We start from the raw sequence: 14607 nt of genomic DNA on the forward strand, positions 1-14607 counted from the left end.
CTCTCCTATTCAGAAAGTTTAGGGAAATGTGAGAAGTAGTTGGGCGGATTTGATGTAGTGCTGTAGTGCTCTTGCTCCATGTATCGTGCCAAGATTTTTTAGTGAGGTGTTTGAAAGTAATCTTCAGATCATTGTCCAGCTGTACTGGGATTTCGCACCAGTGTGCGATAGAAGCCATATGAGAGAGACTGTTATATCAAGAGCAATGAGAGTTTGGTAGATGTCATGAATGTTTTGGACTATTGGGTGGTCGGTGAATATGGTTGTCATGGTCTGTATGGTCAGTACATATGGCGATATGTTTATGGGGAGAAGAAATATATTTGAAGGCTTGAAGGATACTATATAGTTCACCAGTGTAAACACTACACGTCGAGGGTAAACGGAAAGAACTTATGAGTTCGTGGTTTGTAGTGACTGCGCAACCCACACCGGATTCAGCTTTGGAGGCATCCGTATAGAGAACTAGGTCGAAGGAATTTTTTTGCATAATTTCCAAGAATGCTTTCTCTACAAGAACGCTAGGGGATTCGTGTTTATTGTAGATGGTTAGTGATGTATCTACTATGGGAATATTTTTTATCCACGGCGGAGAAGAAGGCAGAGAAAGAGGAAAGGTCAACGAAAGGTTGGTATTTTGGAGTAGAGGTGTGAGCAATTGAGGGATTGAATTTACAGTTATTCGTGAGTTGTTAGGTAGGGAAGTGGTGGTAAATAGCGAATGGACAGGATTAGAAGGATTGGAAGATACTTTAGCAGCATATGACAGGAGAAGAGATTGCCGTCTTAGGAATAGTGGTGGCTCATTAGCTTTAACATTGACACTAGTGGCGGGGCTTGAGCGAAAGGCACCAAGACAAAGACGAAGAGCGGTGTTGTGTACAGAGTTCAACAAGTCAGTTTTAGACTTGGGAGCGGACATATAGGTAAAATAACCATAGTGAAGCTTTGAGCGTATGAGAACTCTTAGCAGTATAGTTTCATTGGAGCTCCATTGGAGGTGGCTAACGGTTTTAATTAGCCTCTTTAGACAAATACCTTTTACATCATGAATATGGTGATTCCAGTTGAATCGAGAATCAAAAGTCATACCAAGGATTTTGTATTGATTCACAATAGGTAGAGGGGAGTTATCAAGGAAAATTTGGGGTGAGTGAATAGATGTTCTTCGAGAGAATTTTATCAGCATAGATTTGTTTCGGGAAAATGATAATCCTAGGTAGGGGGATCTCTCTTGTAATAGATTTATTGCGTTTTGGAGCAGTTGGCATGTAGAGGAGACGTATTTACCGTGGCAATAAATGATTAGGTCATCAGCGTATTGGACATATTTTACGGGAGATGGGAAATTGTCACATAGCTCATTTATTGTGAGGATAAATAAAGTAGAGCTTAATACTGAACCTTGAGGGATGCCAGTATTTTGTGGATGAGGAAGGGAGAGCTTACCGATTGCGGAAACCCTGAAAATTCTATCAGCTAGGAAATTATGGATGTATGATATGTTACCATGTAGATTGTATTGAGTGAGTTTATTCATTATTGCACTTCTGGATATAGAGTCAAAAGCGCCTTCAATGTCGAGAATAGTTGCAATGACGTCCTGATGGTTATTTAATGCAGAGGAGATATCTGTTTGCAAGAGAACAAGGTTGTCGTATGTCGATCGATTACGTCGAAAACCCGATTGTGCGTCGGGAATAAGTTTGTATTTTTCAAGGAACCATAGGAGTCTTCTATTGATTATTTTTTCAAGGAGTTTACAAGTAGTGCAAGTGAGTGAGTTTGGACGGAAAGACTTAGGGGATGATGTGGATTTACCTGCTTTTTTAATTAGAATGATTATAGAGTTGCGCCATGCATCAGGGAATTGGTGAGTATTCCAAATAATGTTATAGATGTCAAGGAGCTTGGAGCTTGGAGAGGGACGAGTCGGATAGTTTTTTGAGAAATATATACAGGACATCATCGGGACCGGCAGCAGAATTTTTGCAGGACGATAGCGCGAATTTTAGTTCATTTAAACTAATAGGAGCATTGACAGACGCAATATCGAGAGGATTTAGCTGTAGTGTGGAGGAGGGCTGAATATATAAGGATGCCGGATTATGGATGCTGAAGTTTTCTTTAAAATGTTGCGCGAGTGTGTCAGATTTTTTGGCTGTCGGTGATAAGCAGATCGTTAGATATTAAAGAAAGAATTTTGATATTAGTTTTTTTGCCTTGAATTTGTACAATTTTTTTTCCAAACTTGACTGGGGTCTGTATTGTGGGTAAGGGATGAAGTATAACTTTGCCAAGCAGATTTCTTACTTTGCTTGACAATAAATGTAGCTTTAGCTTTAAGCCTTTTATGTGCAATAAGGTTTTCTTGTGTTTTGTGACGTCTAAACCTATTAAGAGCATGTTTTGATTCACGTATGGCATTCGCACAATCCGGACTCCACCATGGAACAGCCCTACATGCCGAGGAAAAGACCGTTTTACCAATGTGAACCTCGGCAGCCGTAAGTATGCTCTTAGTGAACATAACTAGCGTATCGTTTATATTCGTAGAAATGATCAAAGATGATAAGTATGCTTCGGAGAGAGAGGTAAACTCAGGCCAGTTTGCATTTTTTATTTGCCAGAAGCTTTTCTTTAGCAGTTTCTTTATTATAGGGATTGAATATAATGAAAGGAAAGGTTGCTATCATGTAGGTCATCGAAAACTTGCCAAGAGAGAGAAAGTGCAGTTTTAGGGTCACAGAAGCTGAGGTCAATAGCAGAAAAGGAACCTGAGGAGATGTTAAAGTGAGTTTTGGTTCCAGTATTTAACAGACAGATACCAGTTGAATTTATGACTTTTTCTATTGTGTTGCCTCTAGTGCGAGTTTGGTCGGAGCCCCACATAGTGTGATGTGCATTAAAGTCTCCAACAAGAATGTATGGTTGGGGAAGCTGACGGATTAGGTCTGTTAACTCTTTTTCATCAAGGGGGTGGTCCGGTGGAATGTATATACTGCAAATAGTAAGTTTATTGGGGCACCAAGTAGTTATAGCTACTACTTCAAGGTTTGTTGAGGTGGGATGAGTATATGTCGCTGGATACAAATATTGAAGTACCGCCACTGGCTCTTATGCAGTTGGTACGGATGTAATGATATCCTTCAAAGTGTCTCAAGTTGCGTTTATGATCAATTTTGAAGTTGGTTTCTTGGAGACAAAGGAAGTCAGGTTTATCGGAGGAAATGATTTTCTGAATTCTTTCTAGTCGAGGATAAAATCCATCGCAGTTCCACTGTATTAGAGAGACTGTACTTGTTTAGGAAGAAGGGAGAGAGTATTTACTGAGATAATGTCGAGGAGTCAGTAGTGACAGTAGGGTCAGCACAGGAGGTGGGGATCAGACTGACCGAATCATTTGATTTGGGAGAGGGATCTTGAGGGATGGGAGTATTGGTGCATGAGTCAGCAGTGTATCCAGCCTGTTTGCAGAGAAAGCATTCAAGTTTGTAGGTAGAAATGAATATTCATGACTGATGACAGTCGAAGTTTGCAGAAAAAAATTATTATTGGTTGTTAATACGTGAGTTACTGGGCGGAAGCTGAGCACATGTACGTATTCGTCATCAGGTGAGCCACATTTGACGTATGATATGGGAGAGGTGAGTGATAACCCTAGGTCTTGCAGTGCTTTCTCAATGACGGAATGGGGAATGGATGGACAAACATTGGAAATGAGTATTCTTTTGGTTGGAGATATAAGCCGACGTATAGGGATCAAATTGGAATTAACTAGGATACTTTGGTTGGTTTTTAGAAGTTCGTCGACTAGAGTCGTCGATGATAAATAAATGCATATGTGTCCGTGTGATATTCTGGATGCGAAAATGACATTTTTAGGAGAGACGATGCTACCTATTGATTTGATGTAGTCAAATAGTACAGTGTTGGGGATAGAAGGCATAATGATGGCCTGATTTCGTGAGGGCACAGAAGGGGGTGGGGATTTTGCTGAGGTGGCTGCAGCATATGATAAAGGTGGAGAGTTAATATTTGGATTGATTTTTGGTAGTGAGGGAAGGTTAGACATATTGCTGTGATCTTGGTTGCCAAAATCACAGTCAATAGTTGAAAAAAAAATAAGAAAAACGGATCAAATATATAAATATATCTCAGCTCGACAAAAACCAAACAGTCTGTGTCTCAGTGATTGGCCTATTGATATCCGGATACGTAAATAATTTTAAAGTATATTTACCAAATTCTATGATAAAAACGCTGCTTCGACAATTTGTGGTATCACATTTTAATTATAACAAAAAGCGAAGAATTTATTATTGTTAGGAGTTAACTTAACGATCTCAACCTAACGAGGTATACAGAAAGAATGAGAAAGGTATTTGAATATTCAATAATACCCTGTGTTTCTTATTTAACCACTGTGGAGGTAATCTGGAAGGAAAATATCTTTTCAATTATTTATGTAAGGCTGTCGTATGTAAATTGTTCTATATTTAGTTTCATTTTTATTTTATTTTAGAAAATTTAGCTTATGAATTGATTTTATAATACCCGCATAACTAAAGTATTTTCAGTAAATATTTTTTCACACCGTATAGTGATCAACGCATTATAAAGCATTTGAACAGATTGTAGAATGTCGGCAGTAATAAGAAGTGAACCTATTCAATTCAAATTCATGACTACCAAACCTAACCTAACTTTCTTTTTTTTCTAAGCACCACCCTACCCTAAAAAAAATTATAACGAAAGATATTAACTTCGAGACAGTCTTCGGAAAAACAGTCTTTGTCAACACTAGAAACATGTATAGTTTTTCCAATATCAATTACAGGAGACAGTTATTCGAGGAACAATCAATATTTCATAAATACGCAGAGCACTCATACCAAAATGTGAAATAAAAAATAATGTTTATTCCCAGTATAAAATTCGGTAAACATTTAACAAACCGTCAGTGCACGTGGACTCATCATCACTGTTCAATGAAAACATTGAATCGTAAACAAAAATGCATTTGTATTGGCCGAAACTGTCGGAAGGCGTATGTACACAATTTCTTCGAAATATTCCTGCTAGACAGCTTGTGATAAGCAATTTCTTCAAATAAATAGAAATATGGCGTTCTTCAGACCATGGGCGAATGAAGATAATTGCACAGCGAGAATAAAGACAAATATGAATTTAATAATAAAGATTCAGATAAACAAACCCAGCAAGTTTTATCAAATATATTCGAATGCTTAAAAATAGGAAAATTTCAGCCATCTGATATTGCAACCATAATAAGAATTGCTGAATTAACTATACTCGTAAAAAGTAAATTTTCCATTTATCGAGTAGACATGAAAGGGGTTGCTGTGGATTATTCACAGAACCGAAAAACATGTAAAGAAAAACTGAAATCAGTTGTCAAAGCTACTCAAGAATACAGCAAAAGGTAGCAGATTATCCAGTTCAGAAACATTGCATTAAGTTTTGTCAGCATCTAGCTTTAAACACAAAAAAATGAATAAATGGAAGGCAATAACCTAATCGTCAAAGATCGTTCGATTGCGACAAGATTGCGTCAGATAAAAGACTACCGAAGTTCTAATAGAGACATAATTTATCCAATTTATCAAGATGAAATATGGTTTGACAGTTACAATGTAGTAAATTTTGGTTGGGTTCTAATAGACGAATGGGGTACAAAAAGCTAAGTTCACGTCTGGTATCCTGTTTAAACCAAACGCCCTTACAGGCAGATACATTTTACTCGTTGTAGCAAGTTAGGTAAGGAGGTATAATTTGAAATAAATGAATGATTAAAATCATGGGTCGTTTCTTACTGGTGGTGGTGTAATGTCGAGAGACAACCGACGATAGCCGAAAAGCTAATAACTTACGTTCTTTTGCATTTCTGTACCTTAACCCGTTTTGGATCTGAAGTTGTGAGCTCACTCCACTCCATAGTCTCTTCAACATCATGGTGGCAGATACAAGAATCATTTAATGTTATAAAACAAACCACAATATCTTCTAAGATCCAAGATCTACGATTACGAATGGGCCAGAATCTATTTTTCATACCCCTAAATGTTAAGAGTGGTCCACCCTTTATTTTCTTTATTATTTAGATGACATTTTTCGTTTGTATTTTTTATCATAGAACATTCAGCAAACATCATGGAGCAGGGATGAGAACGAAGCCAACAACGGCCATCATCGTACCTGTACATATTGCACTTTTTTGCAAAACAAAACAGAAATAGGTACGTGTTTGATAGATATACGTGTCCTATTATTGTGAAAGATGAGTTAAATAATAGCATCAAATATAATACTAAGTCACTATTTCTCACAAATAAGTATTTGAACTTGATCTATTTATATGGTATATGTACAGTCTGCAAAGCCAGCAAGACGCAAAGGGACCAATTTGAGTAGTCGAACATTCAAATCTAGAGTCATGCCAGATATAAAAGCAAACAAATGCAACAAAATAATGCAGATGTGCGCGTGTTACGTAAATATCAAACGCAAAAGGCAGGAGATTAACGAAATCAATACAGACAATTAGAACGAACAAAATTGCGCTGATTTGTAGTCGACAAACGTAGAGGAATTGACCAACGATGCCAAAAAGTTCTTCGATCATTTACAGTGGTAAATACTCACTCTGGAAGGCTACCAGGAGATTAAGATCTTGCAAAACCCACCAATAAAAAACGCAGATGGGAATCGGGCTAAAAGTAATATAAAAAAGACAAACAGATATGCTGAGCATGATATGATTTTTCAGCCAAACGAAGGAGAAGACCTAGTTGATTGAGACATAAACCAAGAATACGTCGACATCAGTGCCACCACTCCGAAAGAGGAAGTTATTGAAATTAAAGAAAATATACATCCCAAGAAAGCCCCAGGGTATGATTTGATAACTAGAGAGGTTTTAAAAAAACCTCCTAAGAAAGCAATACTAAAACTTAAAAATCTTATTAATGCTTCATTTAAGTTGAAGTATGTATCTAAGATATGGAAAGTAGCTGAAGTAATTATGATTCCGAAACCAGGAAAATCACCGAATGAAGTCTCATCGTATAGAACAATCTCCCTACTTCTAGTAATATCAAAGTTATACGAAAAGAATAAAAACATAGAAGAGAAGAAAATTATCTCAACACACCAGTTTGCTGTCATTTCACAACAGATCAAGTTCACCAAGTAACGAATATAATTGAAAAAAACTGTTAAAAATAAAAAAGTTTGATCCACCGTCTTTCTGGATATAATGAAGGCATTTGACAGAGTATGGCATAACGGACTTGATTATAAATTATAAAAAATTTTGCCTAGACAATACTCTCAGCTACTAAAGTCATATATCACACACAGAGCGTTTGGAATAAAACAAGAAGACGCTTAATCTGAATTAAAAGAAAATAATGCGGGGGCACCATAACGAAGTGTACTAGGATCTGTTCTGTATCTATTTTACACTAGTGGAATCCCTGATCTAGAGAATGATATCATGGCTACTTTTGCGGATGACACTGCAATTTTGGCAGTATTTAATGATCATAATGAAGCGGTGAGTAACCTGCAAGCCTCTGTTCACAAAATTAACAAATTGACAAAACAGTCAATTCACTTAACAAATATAAGGAATCAACACATTCCCATTAGCTTAACCATATTTCAACACTTAAAAATATATGGGTATTACTTTTGATGCTGGATACTACGCTGGAGGGTCCACGTCAAGAAGAAAAGGGATAAACTGGATATAAAATTTAGAAAAATATATTGACTACTCGGACGTGACTCTGTTCTGACCATATATAATAAAGTGCTCTTGTACAAACAAATACTTGAATATTTGGGGATGAGCCAAGAGAACAACTTAGCCGTAATACAGAGATTCCAGATTATAGTGCTGAGGAGCATAGTCGCCCCTTGGTACTACAGAAACAGTGATCTGCACAGAGACTTGGGCTTAGAAACTGCTAGTGAAACCATCAAAAGATTCGAAGGAAGCCACAAACAACGACTTCTACAACGTTGAGGCAATTGTCCAGCTCCTGGACAATGTGAACTTGAACAGAAGACTCAGAAGGACCAAGCCTTTCGAGCTAGTTTAGTGTATAGTGTCAGTGAAAAAGCAAAGCATATTTTGATTAGTGTGCACGATAACATTAGTGTAAATAATTGTTAGAACCTAAAGATTGCTAAAGAGACAGCCCTTAGTTAAGTTTGCAAGTAGTAGATTAAGTAAGAATTAAATTACTCATTGATCTATTTTGTTCAGATCGTAATTGTAATAAAAATATGAATAATTTTTTTTATGTTTAGCAATCAAGAATTGTAGTTTGAAATATAGTCGTTTTTTAATAAAGAATAATAATCTAAATAAAGCATACTTCCATTATCTACGAGGATATATTGAAAAATTCTCAGCCTACTATAGAACCGATTAAAATTTCAATGTCAAAATTTTATTACTCAACATATTCTCCTCTTAATCGGATACATTTATTATAGCAGACCTGAAACGACACTAGACCTTTAACAAAAAATGTTTCTTCTTGCTCTTCAAACCAGACATCCCCAGCTTTTATCACCTCCTCGTTGGAAGAAAATTTACGACCTTTTGAACTTTTTTTCAGTTAAGGAAAGAGATGATAGTCGGACGGAGCAAAATCTGGTCAATAAAGGGGGTGTTCTAATAATTCAAACCCTAAATGGCGAATTTTTTGCATGGCAACATGAGATTTGTGTGCAGGGGCCTTGTCCTGCAAAAACAAAACACCTTTGGATAGCTTTTCGCGACTTTTCTTTTTAATTTTTTCCCGTAGAGTGGTCACTAATGACGAATAGTAATCTCCAGTTATTGTTCTACTCTTATCCAAAAAATCAATCATGAATTACTTCATGGCAATTCCAAAAAACTGAAACAAGAACTTTTCCAGTAGATTCTTGGACACGAAACTTGGAGAGGTCTTGGAGAACATTCAAAAATCTTGGGATCCATTTTGCAGCAAATTGACGTGAACTATATGATAAACACGATCGTATGAAATATTCAGTGCTTCAGATCAGATCCGTTTTAGCCCAATTCGACGGTCTGATAAAATAATCGATATTTGCGGGGACTGACCCAGAAACTGGCCTTTCTGATCGGTCATTATCTTCAATGGAAAATTTACCTCTTTTGAAGCTTGCAGTTCAATTTTTAACGGTCACATACGAAGGACATTGATCACTAAGGGTATTAAGCATATCTTCGTAAATCTGCTTACCTCTTAACCCTTTTAAATACAGGTTCTTGATGATGGACCGATACTCCAATTTTTCGATTTTCACAATTTCTGTGGACATCTTTTTCTTTTAATTTATTGCGTAACTCTGGTTCACTTTTTTGATGTGTCAAACTTTACACTGACACTCCTAATAAGTTATTGTTCGTTGCGATGGTAACGCAATATTTTGTTTATGCATGGAACTGGTCTAGGCTAACTAGATATCCATACATTCTCGTACAATACTTTCGATTACAAGTACATTCCCACACACTTAAAATGTGTTAGTTATTTCATTAACTAGTACAATATTTCCTTGTTATTATTTATATGACAAAACAAGGTTTGTCGGGTCAGTTAGTATGAGATAATATGAAGTGTACTTACCAATAGCTAACAACTTTCTCAGAATAAGACAATGCAGCTTGAGTAACGATGAAAATGGTCAATAAAATGAAAAACATTATAACACCTCCAGCGTATTTGTAGTATCTTAGATAAACCCCGATCTTGACTTTACCACTTTTTTTAGTTTCGTGGTATAAATCACGATGTTCTTCGTTTTTTAATAATAACGGCGTATTTTCATCTTCCTCTTCCAGTATATTTTCTTCGGTAATATCGCTGTCGACATCGAAGTAATTCATTTCAACATCATCGATGTAATAAGTGATACGTTTATCGAGAGCTTCCCGTTGTTTTTCAATGGAAAGTGTACGACCATTTTCAACGTACAAAGTGTTATTACCATTTAATAATTTGATATGATTGATATTATTCGTAACCAAGATCACTATTTTATCTTTAAGAAAGTCCATTATGCATTTTTTGAATACATAAATATTAATGCGACTATCTAAGCCCGATAAAGGATCATCCAAAAGATATATATCACTTTTTCTATAAACAGCTCTAGCTAAATTAATCCTAGCCTGTTGTCCTTTGCTAAAGTTAACACCTCCGTCTCCAACTACAGTTTGATCACCGTTTTTCAGTTTTTTTAGATCGACGTGTAAAGCGCAAACTCTTAACACTTCGTTATATCTTTTTTCATCGTATTCTTCGCCGAAAAGTATATTCTGTCTGATCGTAGAAGGAAACAACCAAGGTTCTTCGGAAGCGTACGATATACTACCTTCCACTAATATTTGACCTTCACTGGGATATTCTCCTAAGAGAGCTTTGATGATAGAACTCTTACCGCTTCCCAAGTTTCCCGTTATGATATTCAATCCTTTTTCTGCCGATAAAGAAATGTCTTCTAGTATAATTTTACCATTTATATTTACGGAAACGTGTCTCATCAATATTTTGGGTGTTGTTGTTGTATCTTTTCTTCGTGTTACCTCTTCAAGTTTCAAAAATTCAGTTATTCTTTTAATAGACGCATGTAATTCAGAACATTGGGCTATACCCATTGGTATCGAGACCGTTATGTAAGATTTTAAGCTATGGTAACAAGTTTGGATGAAATATACCGTTTCGGCATCGGTGAAATGCCCGGTCCATACGTACGTCATGATCATGAAGAAAAACGAAATATTCGTGGCTATTGAACCTATTATCACGACTATAGATTTCAAATAGTAAACTGGTGATAAATGTTTCAATTCTAACCTAAAATCGAATAAAAATGTTGATTAAGTTTTAATTTCTGGTGAAAACTTGTACAAACTTTCTAAATTGATTCAGTTTCTGTTCGAAAAAGTTTTCCCACGAGTACATTTTAATTGTTTTGATATTTCTGATTGTTTCTGTGGTTATTTGGAGTCTTTGGTCAGTTTTTTTAGCAGATTTCACTCGTCTAGCACTCACGGCTCGGCCAACGTATACTGAAATTAGAAAAATAGTTCAGTTACTATATTTGTTCACCTTCTTGATTTCAAATTATGATCTTGAATTAACTATACATCATTTTTACATCTTATAAAAACTATTCTAAGAAATTATATGGTTATTTTATACTTTCGCGGTCCCCTCGTTTTTTGGCTCTAGAAAATCGAAAAATCATCCGATTTCGACAATTTTTTTTCAAAAAACTTCGTTTTTACGGTGGATAAAATATGGGAAATATGTCACCTGAAGATTTCTTATACTTTTATGACTTTAAATATGATCATAAACGCAATTTTTCGCATTATTTTTTACAAAGCATCAAACGCCGTTCATATATATAGAAAAAATGTTTGTTTTAGTCAAACTTAGTAAGGTATTCAATTTTCATTTTTCAATTGTTCAAAATTACTTTTAATATTGTACACCTGATTACAATAAGTGATTTTAAGAATGTTTTTGTTCATTTAACTTTAATGATTACTTAATAAAAAAGGTACAAATGATTATATGTGAAAAAAGATCAATTTTAAGAGAAATTGTTATTATTTTTAAATGTAAAAACATGATAAATCAACATTTTTGTATGAATTTTTTTTCAATTTGTTTGTTTTTTGTGTAGATTATGAAAAAATATATAACAACTTCATTTGATCATTTGGAAAAAGTTTATCAACAATTATACGTGAAGGAGTGCATTTTCATGTGCATTTAAAACCATTTTTTTTATTCCCATAATTTTTATCGTAAATTCAGAGCCAAAAAAACGAGGCGACAACGAAAGTATAAAATTACCAAATACAGAAATGATTGTGAAATAGCCACACTCGTCAATGCGCGTTCTTAGATGATGGTAGTAGGGATTAGTACGGTACCTCAAGCAGGTATACTTGACTACTATTATCAGTTCTATTGTGTCTGTTAGATAGTGAATAGCACTGCGTGAGTACCTACTAAACTATTTATTTGTGCAAAATAAAGATTTATTATTCTTACAGTGATATAAAATGGAATTCAAATCGAAAGTGTAAAGAAAAGTTTTAACTGAACAAAGTCGAGAAATTTTGGCAAATATAATTCATTTTATGCACCAGAAAACATCAGAAAATAAACCTATAAAGGACATTCAGAAAGTTCAAGAACGTGTTGCTGTTGCCACAGGAGGTATCGTATGTAATATTTGAAATCTTATGTGTGTATACGATTTCAAATATTGAAAAAGAGATGAGGCAAATAGAAAATGGGGAATCTTCATAATAATAGGCTTGGATAATTATGATAAAGGTGCTCTAGGAAGATATATTTTGAATTATCAAGTGACACATAAGAGAGTACCAAGCTTGCGCAATAAACATAAAATATTCCATGATGAATATGGCTACATAGGTTCAAGGAAAAGTTTAAGAAAAATTATACATAGCATGGGATTTCGGTAGGGGAAAACCAAAGCAATAGAAAACTTTCAATGGAGAAACCTGATATCAGGAAAAAAGATTAAATTTTCTAAGAAGTATAAAAAAATTTCGGGAAGAAAATCGGTCTATAATATATAAGGATGAAATGTATATTCATTCTTCACATACACATAACAAATCTTGGAGTGATGATACAAACGAAGGACAGCGTCAGCCTGAGTCGAACCAACATCGAGACCAATTTGTCCACAGGACGATGACAGTGACACTTCAGATATAGAAAGTGATGAAAGTGACTAAACAAGCGATAGTGAAATTTGACCTGTTCATCAGGTTCAGCGTTGTCGAATTTAATAATTGTGATCTTAATTTTTAAGATAAATTGCTGATTTTTTTTCATAATGCAATAGACTACATTTTGACCTACATTCATTAGTATTACTGTTATTGTCACTATACATTGAATACATTGTAACAAATATGAGTGATTGTTTATAGTTATAGTATACAGTTTATAATGTAATTAAGCTTAAATGCTACTCAATTTGATATGATTTCTTCAAAAAATTCAATAATTATTCTTACACTATACAATAAACAACTCTCAATACTAAAGGCCGCTTAACATGGTGCAACAAATTACATGCAATTTCTTGCAAGCTCAAAGTATAGGTGAATGGGGAAAATGTCGAATGACTGCATTTGATATTTGTTTCCTTTTCTTCTTAGCTTCTGGAAAATTCTGCCAGTTATGAGATCATATCCTGGTGCTTTTTCAGGATTAATCTCTTTTAGAATTGTTTCTCGGATTTCTTGGTGACCAAAATTTTTTATCCATTTGAAAAGGTGCTTTTAAATTATTATTTATTTCCACCATGTCTTCTCCATTGGTTTCACCTTCAATCGGCTTAATGTTTTTGATAAATGTTCGACAACCGTTTCAGCTTTCTCTTTGTTATTTTTGACCAATTTTCCGTCTTGGTCTCTAATAGGGGAATGAGGCTGATGTGGTCTATTAAGCTTTCTTGTTGCTAACCATAGCATTAGTAAGTTGCTTCTGTCGGGGTTAAATTGTCAAGCAATTTCTAGAGTGAGTCATTTAGTCGTAACTTTTTAAAATCTCTGTTAGTTTTGTTTAATTTTTTCTTGTTTGGTTTTTGATCTTGTCCGTTGCCATATCTTCCGAAGTCTTCTTTTTTCAGCTATTTTGTCGTTAACTATTACAGAATTGTGGCGATAATTCCCAAGCTGCTCCCTGGATAATTTTGATTAGATTTTGTAGCGCCAATTCTTCCTCATCAGAATTTATTAGTGGAATGTTGAGGTTTATCTTTTGTCAATTTTTTTTCTTGAAATAGGCTCCAATTTGAATTTGGTTCACATAAAATAAGGTTCTTTGAATCTTCCACCTTGTCGATATACATTGTTAGTTCTTGAAGATAGTCGAGTACTCTTATTATTTTTTTTTGTATTTCGGAAGGCAGTAAACTGCGGATATGTTTGTAGCTCCTCTACAGGTACTTGTTGTTGCCTATACGAGGATGGTCCCAGAAGTACCTGGCTTGACCTGGACAAGGCTAGTTGCTTGCAAAAGACCAGCATCGCAGAGGTTGACCAATGAGGTGACGAAATGTTGAAGAAAATCTATAAAGTGGTAATAGATGATTGATGACTGAAAATACTCGAGCTAGCATATATAGTAGGCATTCCAAAAAGTCCGGTACATCGCATATTAAGTGAAAATTTGGACATGAGAAAGCTGTACGCAAGATGGGTGCTGCGTTTGCTGACAATGGAGCAAAGACAGCAAAGATGTTAACCATCGAGTGTTTGTCAATGTTTAAAGAATAAAAGCCGAATTTTGCGCCGTTTCATAACCATCAAAAGAACAATCAAAACAATAGACTGAAAAAGGAGAACCGTTCCATCTGCAGGCAATGTCATGGCGTTGGTTTTTATATGCGCGTGGGATCATTTTCATTGACTATCTTAAAAAGGAAAAATATCAAGTTTATTGCAATGTTTGATCGAAGAAGACAGTGTTGTTTCATCAAGATAATGCACCAGGTCAC

The 14607-nt window shown here is 35.2% G+C and overlaps 1 protein-coding gene across 2 annotated transcripts in view; it reads right to left on the reverse strand.

Moving 5' to 3' along the window:
- The window catches only part of LOC130899429 (ATP-binding cassette sub-family C member 4-like), a 55202-nt gene that overhangs the window by 25974 nt on the left and 14621 nt on the right, over positions 1 to 14607 (reverse strand). For both annotated transcript variants that reach the window (XM_057809357.1, XM_057809358.1), the window contains 2 exons: positions 10963 to 11119; positions 9675 to 10904 (listed from right to left, as the gene is read on the reverse strand). In XM_057809357.1, the coding sequence (XP_057665340.1) occupies positions 9675 to 10904; positions 10963 to 11119 (1387 nt within the window). The remainder of the gene's footprint in view (positions 1 to 9674; positions 10905 to 10962; positions 11120 to 14607) is intronic.

The sequence above is a fragment of the Diorhabda carinulata genome, chromosome 11 (assembly GCF_026250575.1).
Source record: "Diorhabda carinulata isolate Delta chromosome 11, icDioCari1.1, whole genome shotgun sequence".
Taxonomy (NCBI): Eukaryota; Metazoa; Arthropoda; class Insecta; order Coleoptera; family Chrysomelidae; genus Diorhabda; species Diorhabda carinulata.